Source organism: Dasypus novemcinctus, chromosome 8 (assembly GCF_030445035.2).
Source record: "Dasypus novemcinctus isolate mDasNov1 chromosome 8, mDasNov1.1.hap2, whole genome shotgun sequence".
NCBI lineage: Eukaryota > Metazoa > Chordata > Mammalia > Cingulata > Dasypodidae > Dasypus > Dasypus novemcinctus.
Window position 1 is genome coordinate 113,386,006 of NC_080680.1, and position 23,931 is coordinate 113,409,936.

At 47.9% G+C, this 23,931-nt stretch overlaps 1 protein-coding gene and 1 long non-coding RNA gene across 6 annotated transcripts in view; one reads left to right on the forward strand and one right to left on the reverse strand.

Moving 5' to 3' along the window:
• Positions 1-17,182, reverse strand: part of LOC101420530 (uncharacterized) — a 52,919-nt gene extending 35,737 nt beyond the window's left edge. For 2 of the 4 annotated variants that reach the window (XR_009186942.2, XR_009186939.2), the window contains exons 1-2: positions 14,933-15,660; positions 14,494-14,704 (exon numbers count right to left, since the gene is read on the reverse strand). This is a non-coding gene — a long non-coding RNA (uncharacterized lncRNA). The other 2 variants (XR_009186940.1, XR_009186943.1) reach the window with 2 other exon arrangements.
• A 237-nt stretch (positions 17,183-17,419) lies between these two features.
• Positions 17,420-22,331, forward strand: KLF4 (KLF transcription factor 4). Of its 2 annotated transcripts, XM_004479737.5 has the most exons (5): positions 17,420-18,018; positions 18,146-18,266; positions 18,940-19,930; positions 20,033-20,197; positions 21,268-22,331. In XM_004479737.5, exons 1-5 carry the CDS (start codon positions 18,014-18,016, stop codon positions 21,441-21,443), a joined length of 1,458 nt encoding a protein of 485 aa, XP_004479794.2. In that variant the 5' UTR covers positions 17,420-18,013; the 3' UTR covers positions 21,444-22,331. The 2 variants fall into 2 exon arrangements, with proteins under 2 accessions (XP_004479794.2, XP_004479792.2); XM_004479735.5 differs by having other exon boundaries at positions 18,940-20,197.
• The last annotated feature ends 1,600 nt before the right edge of the window (positions 22,332-23,931 follow it).

A 23,931-nucleotide genomic window follows, 5' to 3' on the forward strand; every position in this document is an offset into this window, starting at 1 on the left:
TCCAGGAAGTCCCCCTTGGAGCAGTAAGTGATGGATGAGAAGAGTGTCCCCCATCAAAAGGACAGTAGGACAAAAGGCACAGAGGCAAAGACAAAAGGGAGCAAATGCAAACAGAAAACACAAGTCAGCAAACAAACAAAAAGCATCTCGCTGTGTTCAAGAGGCTGTACGCTGTCGCTGTCGTAGTGATGGCTCCCGGAGGCACAGAGGAGGGTGTTCTTGATAGAGTTGAACATGTGACGCACCCAAAGAAGGGCAGTGGCAGGTTGTCTGCGTGCTAAAATAACCTCTCCGGTAGTGGTGGGGAGAAGGGCTTGGAGGAACTGGGAGGGAGGTCATTTGGAGAGTTCTTGCAAGGCTCCAGGTAAATGATAGGAGGCAAAACAACAACAATAAACATATATTGGTAGAATAAATTAAAACGATGGCGCTCTGATTTCGTTTTTAAGTGCAAGAGTGAGAGCAAGACAACTAGGGTTAAAACTAGGTCAGCCAAAGTAAGGCTAGGGAGAAAGTGACATATTTAAGAAGTATTTAGACAGTGAAGTCATTAGGGCTAACAGATTAATTAAATAGGAAAGGTAAGGATGAGAGAGAGTTGTTAAGGGAACTCCCAGACTTCTGGGTTAAATAAGAGCAGATTTCAGGGGAAAGACGTTTGGGGTTTATGAAGCTGGAGAAGTCTGTGGTACATCCGCTGCTTTCGGTCACACTCTCTAAGCCCTGGGGCCAGAAAGATAAGTCTATCAAGGGCAATTACTTTGCCATCATCTTGGTTTCAATGATCTTTGTTTAACCTTGTTGTTTTAAAAAGTTACTAAAAATTATGTCAAGCTTACCATTTGTTCTTGTTATTGAGGTATAGCTTACATACAAAAAAAGAGAAGCATGCCATCTTGATGTATTAAAGACCTTATGAAAACTCCTTAAAAATTGAAAATCAAAGGGGGGGAGGGGACATATGAAAACAGAAGCCAGACTCTTTCCCTTCACTTTAAGAACTCTCCTGTCAGGACGATGGATTCTGAGTAGTCATTCGACTGGCCAGTCCATGAAGCCAACCAGCCTCCTTCACATGGAATACTTGACCTTTTGGGACCTGACCCTTGCCCACTTCTCCCTCATCTACTGCAACATATCACCACCCCTTCCCAATGAGCCTCAACATTCCATAGCCCCACTGCTCACCCATCTGTCCACACCGCCTCACTGGGCTTCTCCTACCTCCCCCACGTCCATCCAGCAAATTATCTCAGGCTTTAAGGTCAATTCCAGTGCTGTTGCTTCCGTGAAGTCCACTCTCCCACCCCCACCCCCACTACACCCCATTTCAGTTGCTGCTTTTTTCATGTCTAAACACTGTAACAACACTTTCTGTGGCAGTTTCTCCCATCATCTGCACTCATCAAATACCTGTTTTAGAAGGAAGGAGAGGAGAGAGGGAAGAAACGAATCAATATATGAGAGCATTCGTGTATATTCTCAGTTCCTGCACCTGACAAAAGTGTTTGTGCTACGAAAAGAATGGGAATCAGAGGTACCAGGACTGGGTCCTACCTCTAAAATGGACCAACTGTGGACCATGGATAAATCCTTCCACTTTTCAAATCTCCATGGTCCTTAAGCCACCAAGTTTAGAATCAGAATAAAGTGCAAGTTAGTGATTTTGCTCTATTTCCACCATCTCTTAATTGGCCTCTACTCATGTGAATAGAAACTGATGCGAAACATATTTCTTTTCATTATTACACTCTGGAATGTAAAACTGAAAGACAGGAAGAGAAACGAGATGCTAAATTCCTTCCACACTTGATACAATAAAGTTAAATACTGTGGGGTTTTAATTGTTCTATAAGAAAGGTCAATTCAATAGCTGTGAGCAAACTTGACATTGGTCTTCTCTTTCTTTGCAAGGGCAATGAGATGCATTCTCAAGGGCAAACTAGCTAACCACCATGCATCTGTCATTCTTCCTTAATGAGGCTCCTCCATTCAGACCCCATTTTCTTGTACACAATTCATTTTATTAAATGACTGCAGCTGCAATTAGGAGTGGGAGAATCCAGGCATGTGTTTGGGTTCGAGATGTGTCTTGTATGATTTTTCAAATACTTTGGGTTTGGCAAAAGTCAAGACACATTCTGTCAAGTTATTTTTCCCCTTCGTTTTTAAGCCCGTGTGTATTCAAGAGAAATGTGGTCCATCTGATTCTCATTCATTTTCCCTTAACTCAACAAAAAGTTGTCTTGGAAGAGCTAAAAAATGTCCAAGCAGCAAATCCAGCCTCCTTAATGGAGGTCTTACTGGAATCTTTCTCTCAACCCCAGACAGCTTAACCTTCTCCAAACAGGCCAAGCATGGCCATTTCTCCATGCCTTTGCACTTGGCTCCTTAACCTGAGATGCCCTTTCCTTCTAGCCCCCTGTCTGTCCAATTCCTAGTCCTCCAAGCCCAGTCCAACTGCTTTCTCCTTTCCCCAACTTGCAAATCATCCCATGATCCTCTGAGCTGCCATGGTACTGACAGCCCTAACTAGTCCTTATTCCATTCTACTTTGTTACAGTTGGTCTTTGAACCAGGTTTGCTGAGCCCTCACTGATGTGTGCTTCAGTGTTAAGCCCTTGAACTTACTCAAAGGCCTTCCCAAGAAATGGCAGACAAAAATTGGCATGTGTGGCAAAACTGCTGCCCCAAACATTAATTATTGTGTCTATCAGTAACCCAACGTGGGTTTCCAGATGAGAAGCCAACTTGAGGCTTAAGGCCCAAAATAGCAATGGACTTCTTTCTCTCTGGTAATGAGAGCTCAAAAACTCAGCTCCTTCCCTTTTTGTCTTGGCCGCCAGGAGGCTAAGAGCTAGATTGGAGGATCAGTCTTAGCAACTACATTGCATGCTCGCTTCCTTCTTTTTTCCATGGAATTGATTTTCTGTTTTTATATTATTAAATGTATAAAGGAGGAAAGAAATCCTTCATTGTGAGTCACTCCCAAGTCTTTGTAAAGAGTGGCAAGGTAAAGTAAAACTAACAAGGAACTGCAGTTTTTCCTTCCACATTGGGACTTTCCCCATTGCAGTTTCAATATAGTGAGGATTGGCAGAAGAAAGAAAATGGGGCTAGCAGATATAGCTCAAGCAGTTGAGTGCTGCTTCCCATATGGGAGGTCCCAGGTTGGGTTCCCTGTGCCTCCAAGAAAAAACAAAAAACAACGAGCAAAACAAACAAAAAAAAACAACGTGGCTCAGTGGTTGAGCGCTGGTTTCCTACATACAAAGTCCCAGGTTCAATCCCCAGCCCCTGTAACTCAAAAAAAAAAAAAAAAAAATTAAATGGGAATTTGGGGGGAGTTTTGTGGAAGCCACAATGACATACACAGGCCAGCAGATGACATAGAAAAAGTTGAGAAACTCAGCAATACATAAAATATGGGTATAGTATTATATAACATCACCTATGACCAAATAACCCAAATTTTACAATCAGGTACGGTAAACATCCCATTATAGAAAAAGAAAAAACTTCAGACTTCTTCTTTAGTATGAAAGGAGGGCCAAAAAATCGCATGTGGATTTTCCAGCTCGTGGAGGTGCTGCACTCCAAACCCACGCCACGAGGGAGGGGTCACTGCCTTCCTGTTGGTTGCAGCTGCAGAAGGATCTGCTATTTAGCGGTGAGAAGAAAACGCCTGTTGCTCTTCACTCTACATTTTTCATTAACTGTTTGAATCTTTTACCATGAGAACTTATTAATGAACACACCCTCTTGGCACTTACGGCACTTATGACACTTGGCACTTTGTATTACAATTTCTTTGAGGGGTATGTCTTTGAGCCAAAGTATTGATCCCCTAGTCCAGGGGCATTGAATGATTAAAGAAATAAATATCATTGAGACCATGGTAGGCTTAGAAATGTAAGGACATAAATACCTGCCTTCAAAATCATATGTCTGGGTTCAGAGCCGCAAAGAGTATGACTTTTCTCTCCCCACTACTCTCTGGACATGCTAACGAGGCCAGTTTCCTGTATTTTAAGTTTCCCTGCCCTGTGCCTCTCCCATCACAGCAATTATTGCTATTATTCTGTGGTTACTTGATTAATGTCTTTCTCCTGACAATAGACTGTAAGCTCCTATGGGTAGAGTTCATATTTATCTTTGTTCCCCTGCCTGTTCCCAATGCACCCAGACACATAGCTGTATGAATTACTGAATGAATGAAAGAATTAAAGAATGAATGAATGAATGAATTCTTCTCTTCCCCTCCCCCACACTTGATCTTCTACCTCTTATGTTGTTGTATATATCATGGAGGGCGCAGATGTTGACACAAACCCTCCTGTTTTTCAGGCAGATTACAGCAGAAACACAGCATTTGTTAAGGAGAGAGGAAGAAATTCAAAATGGCATGTCCATTCTCGCTCACAGGGCTCTAGGATGGCTCGACAACAAAGCCAAAACAACTTTTTAAAAAGCATCCTACTGTAAAGGAGTACTATGTCCTTTCTTTTTTTTTTTAAGATATTTTTAATTTCTTTCTCTCCCCTTCCCCACCCCTATCCCCAGCTGTCTGCCCTCTATGTGCATTCACTGTGTGTTCTTCCGTGTCTGCTTGCATTCTTGTCAGCGGCACCGGGAATCTGTGTCTCTTTTTGTTGCATCATCTTGCTATGTTAGCTCTCCGTGCCTGCAGCGCCACTCCTGGGCAGGGTGAACATTTTTCGCGCTGGGTGGCTCTCCTTATGGGTGGACTCCTTGTATGTGGGGCTCCCCTATGCGGGGGACATCCCTGCGTGGCAGGGCACTCCTTGCGTGCACCAGCACTGCGTGTGGGCCAGCTCATCACCTGGGTCAGGAGGCCCGGGGTTTGAACCCTGGACCTCCCATGTGGTAGGTGGCGCTCTAGCCATTGAGCCAAATCCACTTCCCTACTATGTCCTTTCAAGAATCTTCCCAGTCACTGAGAAGAAAGGCCTGGAGAGACGACTGAGGCAAGCAGGGATTATACTGTACAGACTGACCGCTCCGCAGGCTGAGCAAACACTGAGCCCACAGAAGAAAGGAGAACAAAGAATCTGGGCTATATTAAAATGGAGGCAAAGCCACTCTTAGAACTGCTTTCTTCTAGACAGACAAATTTTTTAAGGCTCAAAGCTGCAGAGGTGCAGGGAAAAGTGAAGATGAAGCGTCTCAGGCTGGAGAGCCAGCACATCCGGTAGCTCTTCATTTCTCACAGTGAGAACATCTCACAGTGAGAACATCACAGTGAGAACATCTCACAGTGAGAGCCATCCAGAAAGAAAAGTCTAGAGACAACCCAACCACCCAGATCAATCCTGCAAAATGCTTTCGAATTGCAAGGGACTGGCTCTACTTCCTCCTTGGTGTTACAGACCAAGAGCCCATCACATGGACAGAGCTAAGTAGTGGCCCAGGCTCACACCAGCAGGGGAGCTGAGCCCAGACTAGGACCCAGGCCTTCCAGTTCCATGGCCAGGGGTCGCCCCTGCCCACCCTGCTGTGCAGCCACACAACCACACAGAGCATCTCTGACACTGCACCCCAGGCTCGCCCAACAAAGCCCACCGGCTATGAGCTTTGCTTTCAGATCCGCCTGTTTGAGCTCTGCATAGGCACAATCTATGGTCTATTGTCTCTTAGTGGTTTTTCTACCCCTCAGGCATACCTGAGACATCAGCAAATACCCACCTGGAAAACAAACAGTGGCTCTCTCGGTACTATCTTTTCCTAAGTATCAACTGGTTTCAGGCAAACTCAACAGACAGTGTCACAATGGCCTTGAATACCAAGACAACTAACTCCTGAGCTCAAGCAGGAACTAAGTCTCATTCATCCATAGGGTGCTAGTGTCTGGCTCACAGTAGGGCAACAGAAATGGAAGGTTGTGAAAATTGCACAGAATTTGACATCAGAGCCAGACAGAACGGGGCTAGACTCCTGGCTTGGCCAGAAGTCTATAAAATTACCAAGGCTTTATGGGCCTCAGTACTTTCACTTGTAAAATAATGCAAATCTCAACCACCTGATAGGTAGAACCAGGTAACAGTGCATACAAAGCACCAGACACAGGAGATGCCCCATAAATTGTGGCTCTTACAATCACCACGTCCTCTGTCAATGTTTTATGCAATGAAAGGATGAAGTCTTTACATGGCTAAAGTGGACATCACTATTTTTTTTTATTATTCTGCTGTAGACTTCTTATTCTAGCAATGGAAAAATTTGTATCGTTGATATAAAGGCAGTGGCCACCAGAGCTTCTGCGGGGAGGGAGAGGGAAGAATGGGTGTAACATAGGGCATTTGGGGACAATGGAATTGTCCTGCATAATATAGCAATGATGGATACAGGTCATTAAACATTTTGTCAATGTGCGGTGCCACGTGTAAACTATAATGTAAACTACAGACCATGGTTAGTAGCACTGCTTCAATATGTGTTGATCAATTGTAACAAATGGACCCCACTAATGAAAGATGCTGTTAATGGGGGAAAGTGTGGGAAGGGGAGGAGGAGGAGTATATGGGAATCTCCAAGACTTTTCATTTAACATTTATGTAATTGAAAGCTTTAAAAATTAAAATTTTTAAAAATTAAAATTTTTTTTACATGGGATCTTTTCTAGGAGAAAAGCAAGAAATAAGGACATAGAAACAACAAATGCCATTTCCAGCCTGCAAGCCGTCAGCTTCCTTTGCTATTTATCATCGGGGCCGAGAGCCTTGTTTTGAAGCCAGTCCTGCCTTCTCCCGACTTCTGCTTCATCCCTAGTGAAGTCATAGTGCCAGCCTCACTGGCTATTGACACAGAAGCCTGTGAGTCACAAATTCAACAGAATGACTTTGCTGCAGTGCGATTGACTGGAAAATGTTCCCTCATCTGAATTTTTTTTTTTTCAAGCAGCTGGACATGCTTATTTTCGCAACATGGAGTGCAGCCTCTTTATTTATTTGACACTGGTCTCTCCTACGCCACGTTCAAGTTGGCCAAGGGAGGGCTCACTACGTTTCACATTTTTGCCCATGGAGTGACATATATCTCTCCCCCTCCCTCTCCTTCTCCCTTCCTGCCGCCTATTATATCTAAAGCAAACAGTCCCAGCACAATAGTTAGATTGCACTTGAATTTAGTGTTTACTTGACATTTACACACTGGCCATGCTGGACAGCTCAGTCATTCCAGAACAGGGGCTCGGCCAGCCAGCGTTGCCTTCCACTTGTGCCCAGCCCCGAGCAAGGCCGAATCCTGAGACAGTTAGACGGTGCTCTTGGGAAGCTGCTGTTTTGTTTTTTACTCTTAAGCCTGATTTAGGATGTGTTAGGGGAGTAGAGGGTATCAGAATTTCTTGTCTTTCCCTGACCCAAGCAGGGCAGGCTGGTCATGCTGACACGTCAGAGCCAACTCAGACCCTGCCACGGCGTTCATGCTAACATTCAAATCTGCTCAAGTCCCCAGTGCTACATCTCAATATTGCGTGCAGATTACTAATTTGATGAACTTAATCTCCAGTTCTAGTCCCTCCTCCGTATGACGTAATGAATATATACCTACTTTACAGGATTACTGCGGGCATCAAGCATGCAGAGGACCTAAGCCGAAGCCCTTACACCTTAGAAGGTGCTTGCAACGCGTTCACATTCCCTTCCCTTCCTGAAGGCTGTGTTCCTGATTTCAGAAGGGGAAGGGGCTCCCAGAAGTGCTGGTTCAGGAGGTTCCTATGTCAGCGCAGCCTGACGCGGCGAAAGAGGTCTGGACTTGGCTGGGAGTAGGACACCTGTGTGCTGGTCTCAGCTCTGCCCATGTGTCGCATCGGCAGGTGGCCTCCGTCCCCCAGGCCTCTGTTTCCAAACATGCAAAGCCAAGGCCTCTGAATCACATTCTCACATGGTACCATTTCCACGACTTCAAAGTCTAGAGGAAGTCCAAACTAATTGACATGAAAAGCTTAACATCGTTGATGTCGATGCCAATATACAGAAGCCAGAAAAGAACAAGTTGAAAATAACACACAGTGCTGGGAAACATATAAGGAAACCGGTACCTTTGATACCTTGTTGATGGGTGTGTGAGGTAAAATTTTGAGGAGCAATTTGATAATGTATATAAAAAGGGTAACATATGTCCATACCCACTGACCCAGGAAATCAGTTTCTTCACATTTAGCCTAAGAAAATAATCACATTTGTCTAAAGGTACACTTGGACATTTTGTAATAGTGAAAAAGTGGAAGCAATTTCAATGTCCATCAAAAGGGGACTGACTAAATCCCAATATGAGGAAATACTATGATGTACTGAAAAATATAATGTCTATCTCTGCATTAGCAAGAATAGATATCTGGGATCCATTTTTGAGTGAAAACGAAAGCAAATTTACAAAGCTGTGCACAAATGACAATCTGTGTTTTAAAAATAAATTTTAATGTTCTCAGATATGCATTAACACTTCCGAAGGTTATAAACTAAACTGTTCATTACAGTCATCTCCAGAGTGGTGGGGTATAGTTGTTTTTTTTTAACTTGAAGCACACATGAATTGATTTTTTTTTAAAAATCCTTCAATTTTGGAAATCACATAGCATTTTACCTTTCAAAAAATAAAAGGAGCAAGGGATTTGGGGTTAAGCATGACATATTAAGGAAACATCTTTTCTGATGCTCCCTCCTGAAATGCCATTAAAGCAGGGGTTCTTAACAAGGGCTCCATGAGTTTCAAGTGAAATTCAAAAAAACATTATTCTTGTGGGGATGTGTTGGTGCAGTGTGATGTATTTATTAAATAACACACAGTACAGTGTGGACTTAGTAAGAGGTCCGTGGTTTCCACCTGACTGGCAGAGGGGCCCATGGAAGACAAAAGGTTAAGAACCCCTGCAATAAAGGGGCAGTAAAGCAATGAAAAAGGCAAACCCCACAAGGACAAGTGAGTGGTGGGAGCAGGGATGGGCAAATGGCCACAAACTTAGATGAGACAAAGTGGAAAACTAAGCAGGCGGATTTCAAGATGCAGGACCCCTGAAAGGCTCAGGAAATGTAGATCGCAGGTAACTTGGAAGGTGAGGTGTACATGAGAGTGAAAACAGGATAACTGATTGAAAATGACAGAAGGCACTAGGAAACAATGATCTGCATACAGACAGACAGACATAAGCGGTGAGGTCCAAAATCCCTACCCAGCCCTGTGCAGCTGGGTCCCTGTGATTCTCCCATCCTGAGCTGAAGACTAGAGGTTTACTCTGGAGAACTTGAACAAGAAACCCTGGACCCAGGGTAGCCAGGCATGGCACAAACCAGGTGGACTGAGGACAGGCTACCTGTGTTGGCGCAAAAAATGCCAGCCTCCTCACTTGCTTACCTGCACAGCCCTGGGCCACCCGTCTACACAGTGGTTTTTTCCAACTGTAAAGTGGTGTTCAGTCTTAAACACATACGCATTGGGCAGCTATTAGGGGCCAGCAAACGGCCTTGCGCTCCAGACTGAGAGAGACAGGCAACGCCCCTTGAAGCTTGCATTCTAGGGCACTGACGGCAGGTCCGACCTCAGAGGGGTGCTGTGAAACTGCAATGACTTACTACCTCGGAAGTGGTGAGCACGGTACTTGGGCTGTGATGGTAATTATTAACTCAAATGTCCCTGCTCTCCTGGAATCCTGGAGGGAGAGCACAGATGATCCCTCTAGTGCTATTACTCTGCCAAGAAAAGATGAGGCTAGAACTTTGCCAACACGACTCCGAGTGTATAATCCTTCAACAGACTTGATTTTGAAGTTTCTCTCTGTCCAGTCTAACTCTGGCTTATGGAGGGTCAAGGTCCCTGACTTTCTGGATCTGATACAGCCAAAAAAAGTCTTAGCAAGTTATGCTGGAAACCCAGGAAGTGAGATTTCCAAGCTAAGGTATCTCTGGCCCTCCTTGAAACAATGTCTTTGTGAGGTCTTAGGTGAGCCTGGCCCTTGGTTGGCGCATCTGCAGTCACATTAAAATATCCAGGAGAAAAGAAAACGCCGTAACAACGCGTTTGTCTTAAAACCAGCATATTGCATCATCTCCCCAACGTTTGGTCCTACAGAACTGATTTCAAGTTTATCAAACGGGGATTAGCTATAGCATAGTTCATCAAGGAAAGGGAGAGATTAACATCAAGGGCCCTCTCGCTGGTCCTTTTCCACACCCAGTGTCGCGCCTCTGCCTTCAAGAAGCAGCTACAGGCAGCGGACTTGGCCCAGTGGTTAGGGCGTCCGTCTACCACATGGGAGGTCCACGGTTCAAACCCCGGGCCTCCTTGACCCATGTGGAGCTGGTCCATGAGCAGTGCTGATGTGCGCAAGGAGTGCCCTGCCACGCAGGGGTGTCCCCCGCATAGGGGAGCCCCACACGCAAGGAGCGCGCCCCGTAAGGAGAGCCGCCCAGCGCGAAAGAAAGCGCAGCCTGCACGGGAATGGCGCCACCCACATGGAGAGCTGACACAGCAAGATGACGCAACAAAAAGAAACAGATTCCCGTGCGGCTGACAACAACAGAAGTGGACAAAAGAAGACCTAGCAAATAGACACAGAGAAGAACAGACAACCGGGGTGGGGGAGAAGGGGAGAGATATAAATAATAAGTAAATCTTAAAAAAAAAAAAAAAAGCAGCTATAGTCATTTTATGGACAAGTTCAGCTAAAGGAGGTCCCTTGACCAAGGTCACGCCCCTGGTAAAAGGCAGCCCAGGGTCTGATATCCAAATCCTTGGGTGCCAAAGTCCCAGTCATCCCTCTCCCCCAACCCCCACCACAGTCCCAGCACTACTTCCTTCACTTCCAGTAACCCAGTGAATTCTGTCAAGGCCCTCTCCATAACTGAGTTATAGCAGGAAGGCTCAAAGAATAAACTCTGATAATGTTACTCTTACTCTAATCTGTACTCAGTCCAAAGGTATTGTCTTGTCTTTAAGGAATCACAAAAGAACTTCTATTTTAATGGAGAGCTAAGCTTGCAGAATACTGAAATTCAACCGTTCAGTGTTTCCCACAAATATTTCACTCAAGCTTTGTTGGGTAAATGCAGTAATCAAAATGATTCATCAGTAACTAACGTATAGACTGAGTTCACTAGGTGAATAGATTACCTTCTTGAATAGCTACTATAATGCTGGAAATTCCTCTAAGATTAGGTAACTATTCAAGGGGCTTCCTCCTCGGAGACTACTGCTGATTGGCCCTTAATATACAAGGAACAAGTCTCTAGATTTGAGTTATCAACTTTGAAACAATGCATGAAGCACAATATGAGATATCCAAGTGCTACCAAAAATTTATTTTGTGTGTGTGGTTTTTTTTAAACATTGGCCCCAGCCAACCTCCCAACACTCTCCCACCAGCCAGGACATTAAAACTGATTAACACACACAGTGTTTGTGAAAAAGAATCAACCACAGGGTAATCGAGTGCGCTGTTCATTTTTTTTTTTTTTTCAATCGTTTCCCTGGCTCAGGGTACATACTGTCAAATTGGCAAAAAAAATAACCTATCCTCTTGGCTGGCCCACAAACTGAGAAGAAAATTAAACACAGAATTGTTTGTTTCTATGTTTGCATTTCTCAGGGTGTAAAGCATTCATTTTCAAACCCTCAAAATCCCTATACTTCTCATAAAGCAAAAATTTTACCTCCGTTTTTGTCTGAACCAGAGAACCAGGTTTTCCTCTGAAAGTCTAAAGGGTGGCTTTCCCCTGGGCTTTGTTTTTTTAATAATAAGTTTATTGTTAGGTAAAATTCTACAGAACTTCTTTTGCTTATAGTATTTAAACTAAATTGTTTTTTAAGACGGTTTAGTCAAATGTTTACTAAAATAGTTAAAAACTTGGTTTTCCTTTGCTTTTAAATAAAGGAAGAAGAATTTTTGAGAGTGTAATGTCATAGGTCTCCCTTTCGGAGCTATTTCTCCCCTGGGGAAGAGCTTGCCAAGTAGGGAAAACTTGGCAGTCGAAGTGAAGGCAAAAATTCCAACAATGGGTTTTCTCAGCTGACTTGCCTTCTTGGCTAGTTAGTTCATTTACTTTTAAATGTATTTGTTTTCAAATGCATATAGTATTAGAGGATTCTTCAAAGACCTTAAAAACAGTCACAGAGATAAAGATGGCAAGCACCAGCCCCTGATTTTTTTTTTCAAGAGAAATACTGCCATATATCTTACTTTTATACCACCCTCTATTTAAAAAGACATTTAAAAATAAGCAACCTAAAAGGGGGTTCTTTATATCTTGTTAAAATCTCAGAGCAAGCTGAGGACATTGAAAAGGTGGATTTAACATAATGCCGGTCAGAACAGTTCAAAGGTCTTTAAGATAATCCCATTAAGTTTAGATTTTCTTTGTAAATAGCTTAAAGAATGGATTGGACCTGAGACTTTGCTGCTAAATCATGTAACTTAAGTGATCAAATTTAAGAGTACATGAAAAAGAGTTTTAGAGGATTTTAAAAAATGTCTGATTCCTTTTCTGCTCTGAAAACTTCATACCCAACATTTGGACTTTGAAAGCCAATGCAATTGGCTACAGAAGACAGTTGACTCTCCATTTGGTTTTGGCTTAGCTCATGGTGATTTCTGTTTGTGTTTTCCAGTTTGTTTTATTATCATGCCGTGGCCAGGGCTGATCTCGCACTCGGCCCAGCTGTTTAGAGAGGACCAAGTCACAGCCGACTTTATTTTCTGCCTCCTTCATAGAATTTTTCAAAGCAAGAGTGAAGGAAGAGGAGGGATGGAATACAAGGTACCAAGCCAGTGACCTCTCAAGCAGAGAAACGTTACTGACAAGATGAGGACCGGTTCACGGCAACAACGCTTCATCAAGGCAGTTGGGCTTATTTCATTCATTCTGCAGTGAAGAATCACTGGGCCTCCCTCCCAAAGATGGAGCTGCAAAGAAGTAACCAGTTTGCGCAGACCATTGGGTCAGTCATAGCAGAAAGCTCAGAGGAGAGGAGCCTCAGAGCCCCGAGAAAACTCAAGAGGCCCTTGGGAGCACAGGCAGGATGAGGGCTTGGAGGGGAGAAGGAGCATTTCAGACAAGAAAAAGAGAATGAAAATGCACACCTGTCTTCCGGCAATGGAGAGAGCCAGAGCATCCGGTTGGCTGGAGGTTAGGGTAAGTGGGGTCAGTCTCTACAGAGGATTCTGGAAAGGCTTTCTAGGGCCAGACCAGAAAGAGCTGGGTACTTCAGGTTGAGGAATTTGGTCTTGCACCCCTGGGCAAAGGGCAGCTACTGACAGGCTGGTAGTTGGGGATTTCAGCAGACGCAGAACTGTGGTGGTCTGTGAGCAAAATGGACCAGAACAGGGCAATTCCGGGGGTGCCATGGAGGCAGGGGATAGGTGGATGGTTTGGAGGCTGCAGCAATGGCCAAAAGCTATAAATGAGAGGCATGTAAACTGAGGCACTGTACCTGGGTAGTAAAGCTCTTGAGATAGGAAAATGGTTCAACTCTGTGGATGCCTGGCTGCCCAAGGCCAGGGGAAGTGAGAGCGGAGGTGAGGGAAACTGAGGCTTCTAGCTTGGGATGCTGGGGAAGAGTGATGAAATAGTGTAGGAAAAATTATGAGTCTGGGTGGAGGGAGGGTAGGGAAGGTGCTCAGTCTGGGACCTTCTGAGAACTGTGGGGGGTGGGATGAGGAGGGGAAGGGCCTCTTGATAAGAAAGGGAATGAGTCTTCCACTGAGAGCTGTAAGGAAAGCCCAGATCCCTACTAATGGACTCTTCAAAAAAAGTATTTCATTTATTCATTCAACAAACACTTCCAAGCATTTTCAGATGCTAGGCAGGATGATGTTTACGGAAGAGCCCTGAAGACTACTGCTATCAATCACCCTCACATCTTCAGTGTCAAGTCCTGGGCTAAATGCATTATGTGGATGATCTCATTTAATCCTCATCAATCTAAGAGGTAGCTATTATTATTATTACCCCCATTTTACAGAAGAGGAAACAGGCCAAGTGAGGTCAGGTAGCCTGCCCAGCTAGAAAGCAGGAAAGCCAGATAACAAACCCAGGCAGCCCAGCTCAATCTCTACACAATATTGAGGCTAGAAAGAGTAGTCTGATTCCACTTACACAAAATAACTAGAATAAGCAAATTCAAAGCGACAGAAGAGATTAGAAGTGAGCAGGGACTAGGGAGGAGGTAGTTGGGGAAGGGGAGTGATTACTAAATGGGTCCAGAGTTTCTGCTGGAAGTGATGAAAAAGCTTTGGTAATGGATAGTCATGACGGAAGCACAATATTGTGAACATAATTAATACCACTGAATTATGTCTTTGAAAGTGGGAGGTTTTATGTTGTCTATATTACCACAATAAGGGAAAAAATAGAGCAGTTGATTAGAGTGGAGGCTGAAAAAAGCTTGGTCACCTTATGAAAGCCACAAGCTTCTCAGAGTTATTAGTCAGGATTTCATTTCAGAGCAATCTGAATACTTAAAATCCTATCCTGCACTCACCTTCTAAAGAAGCAGGTCTGTGCCAGTTACACACACCCATCCCAGGTCGGGGTGCAGGCAGTGCTCAGGGGACTTTGGGTGCCCAGAGCTGCCTGCAGAGTTGTCCACTAGAAATCCGTCTTCAGCCTCTTCACTCATCACTTCCCTCCACAGCTCCACTTTCACCCCCGAGCACACCCATCGCATCATCTGCCAACTCATACAGTTTGTGCTGAAAAAAGAAAAATCTATTTTATAAGTTCAAGGACATTCATAATTAACTTCCATACCACAAAACTTGTAATATCGGTTTGTGAAATAAAGTCACCAGTAAGTATTTAATTCTTCTTTAAAGGGTGTCTTCTATTATTATTTTAGAGTGCAATTTAGTCATCAAAGGTTTACTCAGCCTCATGCTTATAAATTATATAGGGCAGGGATTTAACTCTTCTGGACCTACCTGTTCTGAAGGCCTCCGAGGAAGGTTAGAAGTTGTTGTGACACTGGGCACCTGCCTTGAAAGAAGAGGATCTGTGAGTTGGAAGTTCCTTGCCTCTTTTGGAAACCGGGGGCAAAGACAGATTTCCCTTTATGATGCAATCGGAGGAAGAAACAGAGCTGTCTGCCACGAAGAATCACTGGCTTTTATCCTCCAGAAGGCTGTTGGGAAACTACAAGTTCATCTTTTTGAGTTTCAGAATCTTGTCTTGATTATAGAACAAAAATAAGAATGGCTTTCTAATTCATGTTACAATAGCGTGTCTTTTTTTTTTTTCATGGTGGTGGTTGTTTTGTGTTTTTTTTGTTTTGTTTTGTTTTTCTTTTTAGGGGAAGGGATACTGCCTTAGATAAATAAGAGCACAACAAAAAGAAAACACACACATACACACAACCCTTGTATGCTGGCTACCTAAGTTGGAAATCCCCAATCCTGATTTACAGGTTTTCCTCCGGATCTAGGGTGATGGCTGCCAATCAAGGACCCATTCAAGGCCAATAGGGTTTAGGCACTTTGGCCCTAATGGCCAAATGGAGAACACTACCAAGCAACCCTGGAATGCTAGCATCCCCACAAGTTTTCTTGCCCTTACAGTCAAGTTGCAGGTAGAAGGAGGCAGCAGGTGCCTTGCTTGTTTTGGTTGTCCTTTTCAAAGGACAAACATTTTCAAAGAGTTCAAGAGGCTGCTCTGGTCTTACCGGGTGGGGTTCAGCCCCTGGGGTCGACCGGAGGGAGGGTCCCGGATTCCCCGCCGAAGCACACCCCTCGGCCAGCTGCAGGCCCTCGCAGCCCTGGGCCAAAGTCATCCTCTCGGAAGTCCAACTCCCCGGACCTAGAGGGATTCCGGGCGTTGGCAGAGCCGGCAGTCTATCCACTTCGGGCGACATGCATTCCAAGAATGCTTCCGTGGCCAGCGAGGAGCGGAAAATCAGGGGCAAGAAATACTCTGCGCAATCCAAAAGGTAGCAGAACCGCAGGACTCCAAACCCGGGTACGCGAGCACGAGGGCCCTAGGAGGGGAAGGATGCTGGGGTTCCCAGCCTCTCCCCAGAGCCCCGCCCCCCCTTTTCTTAGGCGGACCCTCGGTGGCAAGGGGCAATTTTGGCGAGTGAGGGGGCTCGGTGGAGAGGGCGGAGCCTCGCTCGGGAGCCTGACTCTTAACCGAAAATCTTCTGTGAACACCGGGCTAGCCTCCACTCAGCAAGTGATACCCAACACCACACTCCCGTTAAAAAAGAATAAAGTACTGTTTGCAGAGATGAGGGCGACAGCACTTCCCTGCTGGAAAATTACTGATCACAAAGTGAGAAGGAGGGTGGGGGTAGGGCTGGAAGGCAGCGTCGGAAGGCTGAAATAACGGTCGCAGTTTCCTTTTGTCCTCCCGGTGTGCAAGGACGGCTGCCAAGAGCTCGGGGAGCACTTTTCGGGAACCGGGGTCCCACCGCGACGCGCCATGTCCCTCTCCCCGGCCACTTGCCAGCCAAGGAAGGCCCGCGGACGGGCTCGACCTGACCCGAGTCAACGTGTTGTCGCCTGACCTTTACCTCGGCCTGTCACCTCTTTGTGACTCAGTTTTCTCCTCCATAAAGTGGGAGTGAGAATGCTTAGCTTTAAGCGCTTTGAGATCCTTGGTCCAAAGGTGCCTCGGCGCCTCGCAGCCCCTTCCCCGCCCCCCCTAAAGTAAATCTCGAGCCCTGCCACTCCCTTCCTCGCTCCTTTAAATCTGCAAACATCGAAACAACATCTCCGTTTCCCATTCCGGCTTCTTTCCGCCCTTTTCAGACGCGGAACGCCCCTCTGGCCACCTCGGGCTCGCCGTCTCCGCCACACCGTGCAGGGCGCCCGCCACCCACCCCGCTCGCGGCACAAGGTGCCCGTGGGGACCCGTGTGAGGCCGGCTCAGCGCCCGCTCCGGCGCGGCGAGGCGGGAGCCGGGCTCGGGCGGACGGGTGGGAGGAAGGGCCGGATGAGTCACGCGGACCAGCGCGCCCTTCTCCAGGGCGCCCAGCGCGGGGTGGGCGCAGGGCTGCGGGCGCGCTCCCCGACCCCGAAGCCCCGACTTCTCTGCCCCGGGGGCTTCGAACGCACGGAGCCAACCGTGGCGGCGCGGACGGCCCTGATGGCGCTGCCGCCGGCCCCGTGCCCTGTGCCCCGCGTCCGGCGCACGGACCGTCGCGGCCGCCGCCGGCGTCAGCGCGACTCCTGCCCGCCAGCTGCCGGGCTGGCGTCACGGCCCGGCCCCGCCCGCGCCCCTCCCTCCCCCGCCCCCACGTGCGCCCGAGTTTGTTTATTTAGCTGCCATGGCAACGCTCGGGGGGCCGCGGGAAGGAGGGGAGAAGAAAGGCAGGGGCGGGGCCTGGCGGCCGGCCACGGCGCGCCGCGGGGAGGAGGCGGGGGCCGGCGGCAGCCGAGGAGTTATAAGTAAGGAGCGCGCGGCGGCGGCTGGCACTTCCCCGGCCCGAGAGAGCGAGCGCGGCTGCGGGCGCGCGGGGAGCAGAGGCGGCGGCGGCACCGGGAGCCGCCGAGTGCCCCTCCCCGCCCCCCCCTCCGGCCCCCCACCCAGTCACCCGCCCGCCCGAGGCCCGCGCCCATGGCCACGCGCGCTCCGCGCAGCCCCCCGGACTTCACCGCCCCGCCTGCAACTCCGCGCCACCGCGACCAGTCTCACCTGGTGGCGCCGCCCGCCCGCCGCCCCGGCCACAGCCCTTGCGCCCACGGCGACAGCCGCAGCGACCGCGGCGGAGGACGCCACTGAGTCGAGGAGAGCGCAGCCGGGCCACCGGACCTACTTTACTCGCCTTGCCGATTGTCTTATTTTTTTTCTAAGAGTTTACAACTTTTCTAAGAACTTTTGTATACAGAGGAAGTTTTTTAAAAAGGCATCTCATTTATTTAATCCAAAGAAGAAGGCTCTCGGGCAACTGGGCATTTCTGGTTTTGGCTTCGTTTCTAAGGGTTTTTTTTTCCCCTCTTCGTTGACTTTGGGGTTCGGGTACCCCTGCTGCTTCGAGCTCCCGAGGACCTTCTGGGCCCCCTACATTAATGAGGTAGGTAGGGCGAGGCTCAGGGCGCTGACGGTAGGGTGGGGCGAGGGCCGGTGGCCTGGGGGACGTGCCACGGCCAGCACAAACCCCCTGACACTTGCCCTCGGGGTACGCCCCTCCCGGCCTGCAGGCAGCCACCTGGCGAGTCTGACATGGCTGTCAGCGACGCGCTACTCCCGTCCTTCTCTACGTTCGCGTCCGGCCCGGCGGGAAGGGAGAAGACAGTGCGTCCGGCAGGTGCCCCGAATAACGTGAGTGTCGTCTTTTCTCGCGCCACCGGAAGCGTCCTGTGAGCTGGTGTGGTGTCCTGTCGTGTGCAGTGGTGGGCAGATCGGGGGACGGGCGGGGCCCTGGGGTCACCGAAAGGCACTGGGTGAAGGGAAGAGGTGGCCACCGCGCACTCCGCGCGGGAAGGCTTCTGGGCGCTTGGCTCAGCTTTGAGTGCGTGTGGTCCCAGCGCTGCGCAGCCGCCGGGGACTCAGGCCGGGCCGGCACACGTCCCCCTGCTCGCGGGCGGCTGGGCGGGAGGTGCCTGAGTCTCCAGACACCAGTTAATCCCGAATGAGCTTGGCGCGTAGGCGGCCCAGTGGCCAGAGCGCACCGGGAGAGCCGCGGTGTCCAATTCCGGGGGTGGCGGGAGCGTCCCCGGCATCCGGCTGGGGAAAGGACCCGGACTGGCTATCCGCGGCACTAGCTCGCACGACCTCGGACTGACACAACATAACCCCCCTGACGCGGCCGCACCTCGCATCTGCTCGGACCCGCGTGTGCGCCGAGATTGCAGCGCTGGCGCCCGGAATCCCCGAGCGCTGCCTGTCTTCCCAGTCCCCGGGCCTGCGCGGTGTAGACGCTCCCGGCCCGCCAGCGTGTCGGGTGGCACCGAGGGACGGCCACTGACGATCTCTCTCCCTCCCGTGCCCGCAGCGCTGGCGGGAGGAGCTCTCGCACATGAAGCGACTTCCCCCGGTGCTTCCCGGCCGCCCCTACGACCTGGCGGCGGCGACTGTTGCCGCCGACCTGGAAAGCGGCGGGACCGGTGCGGCTTGCGGCGGCAGCAACCCGGCGCTCCTACCCCGGCGGGAGACGGAGGAGTTCAACGATCTCCTGGACCTGGACTTTATCCTCTCCAACTCGCTGTCCCATCAGGAGTCGGTGGCCGCCACCGTGTCCTCGTCGGCGTCAGCCTCCTCCTCGTCCTCCCCGTCGAGCAGCGGCCCGGCCAGCGCGCCCTCCACCTGCAGCTTCAGCTACCCGCTGCGGGCCGGGGGCGACCCGGGCGTGGCGCCGGGCGGCTCGGGCGGCGGCCTGCTCTATGGCCGGGAGTCGGCGCCCCCACCCGCGGCGTCCTTCAACCTGGCGGACATCAACGACGTGAGCCCGTCGGGCGGCTTCGTGGCCGAGCTGCTGCGGCCCGAGTTGGACCCGGTGTACATTCCGCCGCAGCAGCAGCCGCCGCCAGGGGGCGGCCTGCTGGGCAAGTTCGTGCTGAAGGCGTCGCTGAGCGCCCCCGGCAGCGAGTACGGCAGCCCGTCGGTCATCAGTGTTAGCAAAGGCAGCCCCGACGGCAGCCACCCGGTGGTCGTGGCGCCCTACAGCGGCGGGCCGCCGCGCATGTGCCCCAAGATCAAGCAGGAGGCCGTCTCCTCGTGCACCGTCGGCCGGCCCCTGGAGGCGCACCTGGGCACTGGACCCCCGCTGAGCAACGGCCACCGGCCGCCCGCGCACGAATTCCCCCTGGGGCGGCAGCTCCCCAGCAGGACTACCCCGACCCTGGGTGCCGAGGAACTGCTGAGTAGCAGGGACTGTCACCCCGCCCTGCCGCTCCCCCCGGGCTTCCATCCTCATCCGGGGCCCAACTACCCACCCTTCCTGCCCGACCAGATGCAACCGCAGGTCCCGCCGCTCCATTACCAAGGTCAGTCCCTGGGCTTCGCGGCTCGGGCTGGGGAGCCCTGCCTGCCCCAGCCGGCCCCCCGGGCGCTCGGGATGATACTGACCCACCCTCTTCCCCCCCTAGAGCTCATGCCACCCGGTTCCTGTATGCCGGAGGAGCCCAAGCCAAAGAGGGGGAGACGGTCGTGGCCGCGGAAAAGGACGGCCACCCACACCTGTGATTACGCGGGCTGCGGCAAAACCTACACAAAGAGTTCCCACCTCAAGGCGCACCTGCGTACCCATACAGGTAGGGGGGCCGCGGATCGGAGGGGGGTTGCTGTCAAGCCTCACAGGCGAACTGTGTGGACGCATCCTCTGGCCTCCCTCGGGATATGGGGTGCAGTCTTATCTCCTTCATCTCCTGGGATCACAGGCCAGCAGAGCAGGCTGGCGCCTCCTTTTTTGCCCAGGAGCGTTTGCCTTGTTGGATGTTATCAGTGCTTGGACGTGCAGTTTTGTTAGGCCTTTAAAGGGCAGGGGCATTTCTGCCCTGTGTGGGTCTCTTGGCTTGAGCAGAGTGTTGCCTTTTAATCAAAAAAGGTATTACTTTGCAGGGCACAAGCGTCATCATTAGAAATTTCCTAGACTGTTCCCATCGGTTTTTGCCTTCCCAGCTCCCCCTTCCCCCTTTAATTATTACTAGCCCTGGTCTTTATTTACTGTTTTGTTTGTTTGGGAAGCAGGCCCTCAACCACCGAATTACAGCTCCTCCCCACTAGTTCTGGTCTTAATATTTTTTTTATTTAAATTTCAACCATTTAATGTTTACTTTTGCTGAGGAGATGCTAACTTGCGATCGTCACTGCAGAACATTTCCATGTTGACGAAAGTAGTAGGTACATTGGTCATTTGGGTGGAGCACCTATTTAAAATAACAAATGTTGGTACAGGAAAAAAAAAATCTTCCTGTGGCTTTCTAGACCCGATTGTAGTGGAATAGGATAGTATTGCTTGGCTTGGACAGGGCGAGAGAGAGAGATCCAATACCAGTCATAATTTCCAAATCCATTCTCACCACTGTAAAGTCTTGGCTCAAAAGAATAAAAACATTGACCCTGCGTAAATGTAGTATTGGTTTAGGCGTGTTTGTGTTTTCATTACTTAACTATAAAATGTACACAAATGAGCAAAATAATTCTCTACACTGCACTCAACACCACGTATTCCTATCTGTGACCAGAGAATTAATGTGTTCCTTCAGTGGTGGCAGACAGAGGGTCCTGCCTTCCTTGAGAATGGGAGAGGGGGGTGGATTGGTTTACTGTCTGGCCACCACTTGTTATCCCAACAGCTTCAAGGGTTTTTTTCCTTTTTCAGGTGAGAAACCCTACCATTGTGACTGGGACGGCTGTGGGTGGAAATTTGCCCGCTCAGACGAACTGACCAGGCACTACCGAAAGCACACAGGACACCGCCCCTTCCAGTGCCAGAAGTGCGACAGGGCCTTCTCCAGGTCGGACCACCTCGCCTTACACATGAAGAGGCACTTTTAAACCCCGGACCCCAGAGACGGCCCCGCGCTGCCGGAACAGCGTTCAGTATTTTCTACCTTTCACACTTGTCTTCCCGGTGAGGGAGGGGAGCCCCGCTGGGAAAGCACTACAGTCCTGGCCAAGTTCCCAGCGCGTCAACTTGTGAATGGATCATCAGGAGAAATGAGGAAACCAAAGGACAAAAATCAAAAGACAGATGGGGTCTGTGACTCCGTCTTCTGTTCATTCCAATTCTAAACCCAACTTGAATATTCCCGGATTTAGGAACCGCCAAGGGGGTGACTGGAAGTTGTGGATATCAGGGTATACATTCGATCTGTGCATTGGGGGAGGGAAGGCCACATTCCCTTGAATTGTGTTTCGATGCAATATAAGCATAAAGATCACCTTGTATTCTCTTTGCCTTAGAAAAGCCATTATTACGATATTAGAGGAGAAAGAAATTCAGGTACAGAAAATGCGTTTTAATAGCCTAAATGATGGTGCTTAGTGAATCTTGGTTCTAAAGGTACCAAACGAGGAAGCTCTCAAAGTGCTGCATACTTTGACAAGGAAAATCTATTTTTGTCTTCCGATCTACATTTATGACCTAAGTCAGGTAAATACACCTGGTTTACTTTAACATTTGTTATGCAGACAGTCTGTTTAAGCACTGGTTTCAGATGTGCAATAATTTGTACAATGGTTTATTCCCGAGTATGCCTTAAGCAGAACAAATGTTTTTTTTCTATATAGTTCCTTGCCTTAATAAATATGTAATATAAATTTAAGCATACATGTATTTTGTATATTTGTAAACTACAAAGTAAAAAAATGAACATTTTGTGGAGTTTGTATTTTGCATACTCAAGGTGAGAATTAAGTTTTAAATAAACCTATAATATTTTATCTGAATAATGTTTTTGTTGTTTTGTCATACCCTTTCCCCTTGAAAAAGGCCTGTAAGAGAAGTTCCAGTTTAAATACTCAGCGGTGTAGGGAGTGTGAGAAGCACCTTAAAAAGCCAACTTTCTCACAACAGACACTAAAAGACAAGCTAATTAAGTTTTACCATAAGGGGTACTATCAGGGTTGTAGGCTGAGAACCTGGTGTATTATAAGTTACAGAATTCTCTCACCCTGTTCTGGGTGGCTCTTTCCAAATGCTTCTTGTCAACTGTTACTTTAAAGGTCCATAAAGGCAGTTTCTTTGAGGTTGCCCAGTTTGATAGGAAAGAATCAGAAAATAAACATTCCTTTCAGTTTCACAGTTTTAAAAATCTTTTTTATTAAAAAAAATTAATGGTTTGTCCTTAATTAAAATTAAGTGAAAATATCAAACTTGTTTCTACCGAGATCTGGCCTTGTACTTCTCACAATTTGAGTAACAAAATAACCTATCCACAGCCAACAATCCCAAGAACATAGTTACACACTGCCCTCCTGAGGATTTAAAGATTCATTTATGCTTCATGTGTTACGGATATTTTATTTCTACAGGTTATGTTATAAAGAAGTCTTACCAAATTTGCTAACATTGCTTTAAAACATCAGTCCCTCTAAAGAGGGCAAACAGACTGAAACAAAAGCTTGAATTAAAATTCCATACTAATACAAGCTGTTGGGGGGGGAGGGAAGATAAGAGAACTCTGTATTTTCTGCATTTTTCTATAAACCTACAACTTCCAAAATTTTTAAAAATATATTCAAAACTTTAAAAACTAAGTATAAAATGTATTTTTAAATGTTTCTCTAAGTTTGTAGCATTTATATTTCTGAGGTTATTAAAGATTAACACATTACTGAGGCTTGACAGTATATTAAATCAAGTGTTAAAAGTAAGTACCCCATTACCAAATCCAATGGATGTGTCATGATGATGGGAACGAGTGTTGTTGGGGGGGGAGAGGGGGGGGTGGGGGGGTGGGGTTGAATGGGACCTCACATATATATTTTTAATGTAATATTATTACAAAGTCAATTAAAAAAAAAAAAAAAAAAGTAAGTACCCCAGATTTTGAAGTTAATAGGTAACTATCACAAAATGAAAACATTTGTGGATTAGAATCATTTGTCGACACTTTGATATATATTTAACGCTATCCAGAAGACGGGAGCTGACTGGTATCTTCTCTGAAGTGCTTATAATTATTATCATTGTATCTGGTGGCCAAGGGTGTGTTTACACTGAGGGCATTTCACAAATGGAATGAGCTAGAATTAATAAGAGGCTCACGGTAGATCAATACTAAGTATTTCCATTGGCTTTTAAAAGTCCAACATGACTGGAAAACATGGGATATATCTTTGCTAAGAAAAAACAGGTGCATCAATAGGATGGAATTTTATATGACCAAGGACATATTCAAAGCATATTTAATGACTGGAAAAATATTCATGGTATGTTAAGTAAAAAAAGCAGGATATAAGGCTAAACGGTGTGTGTATGCATTGAAGGAAAGAAACAACAGGAAATGAAGAGGAAAGACTGGAAGGAAATACCAAATTA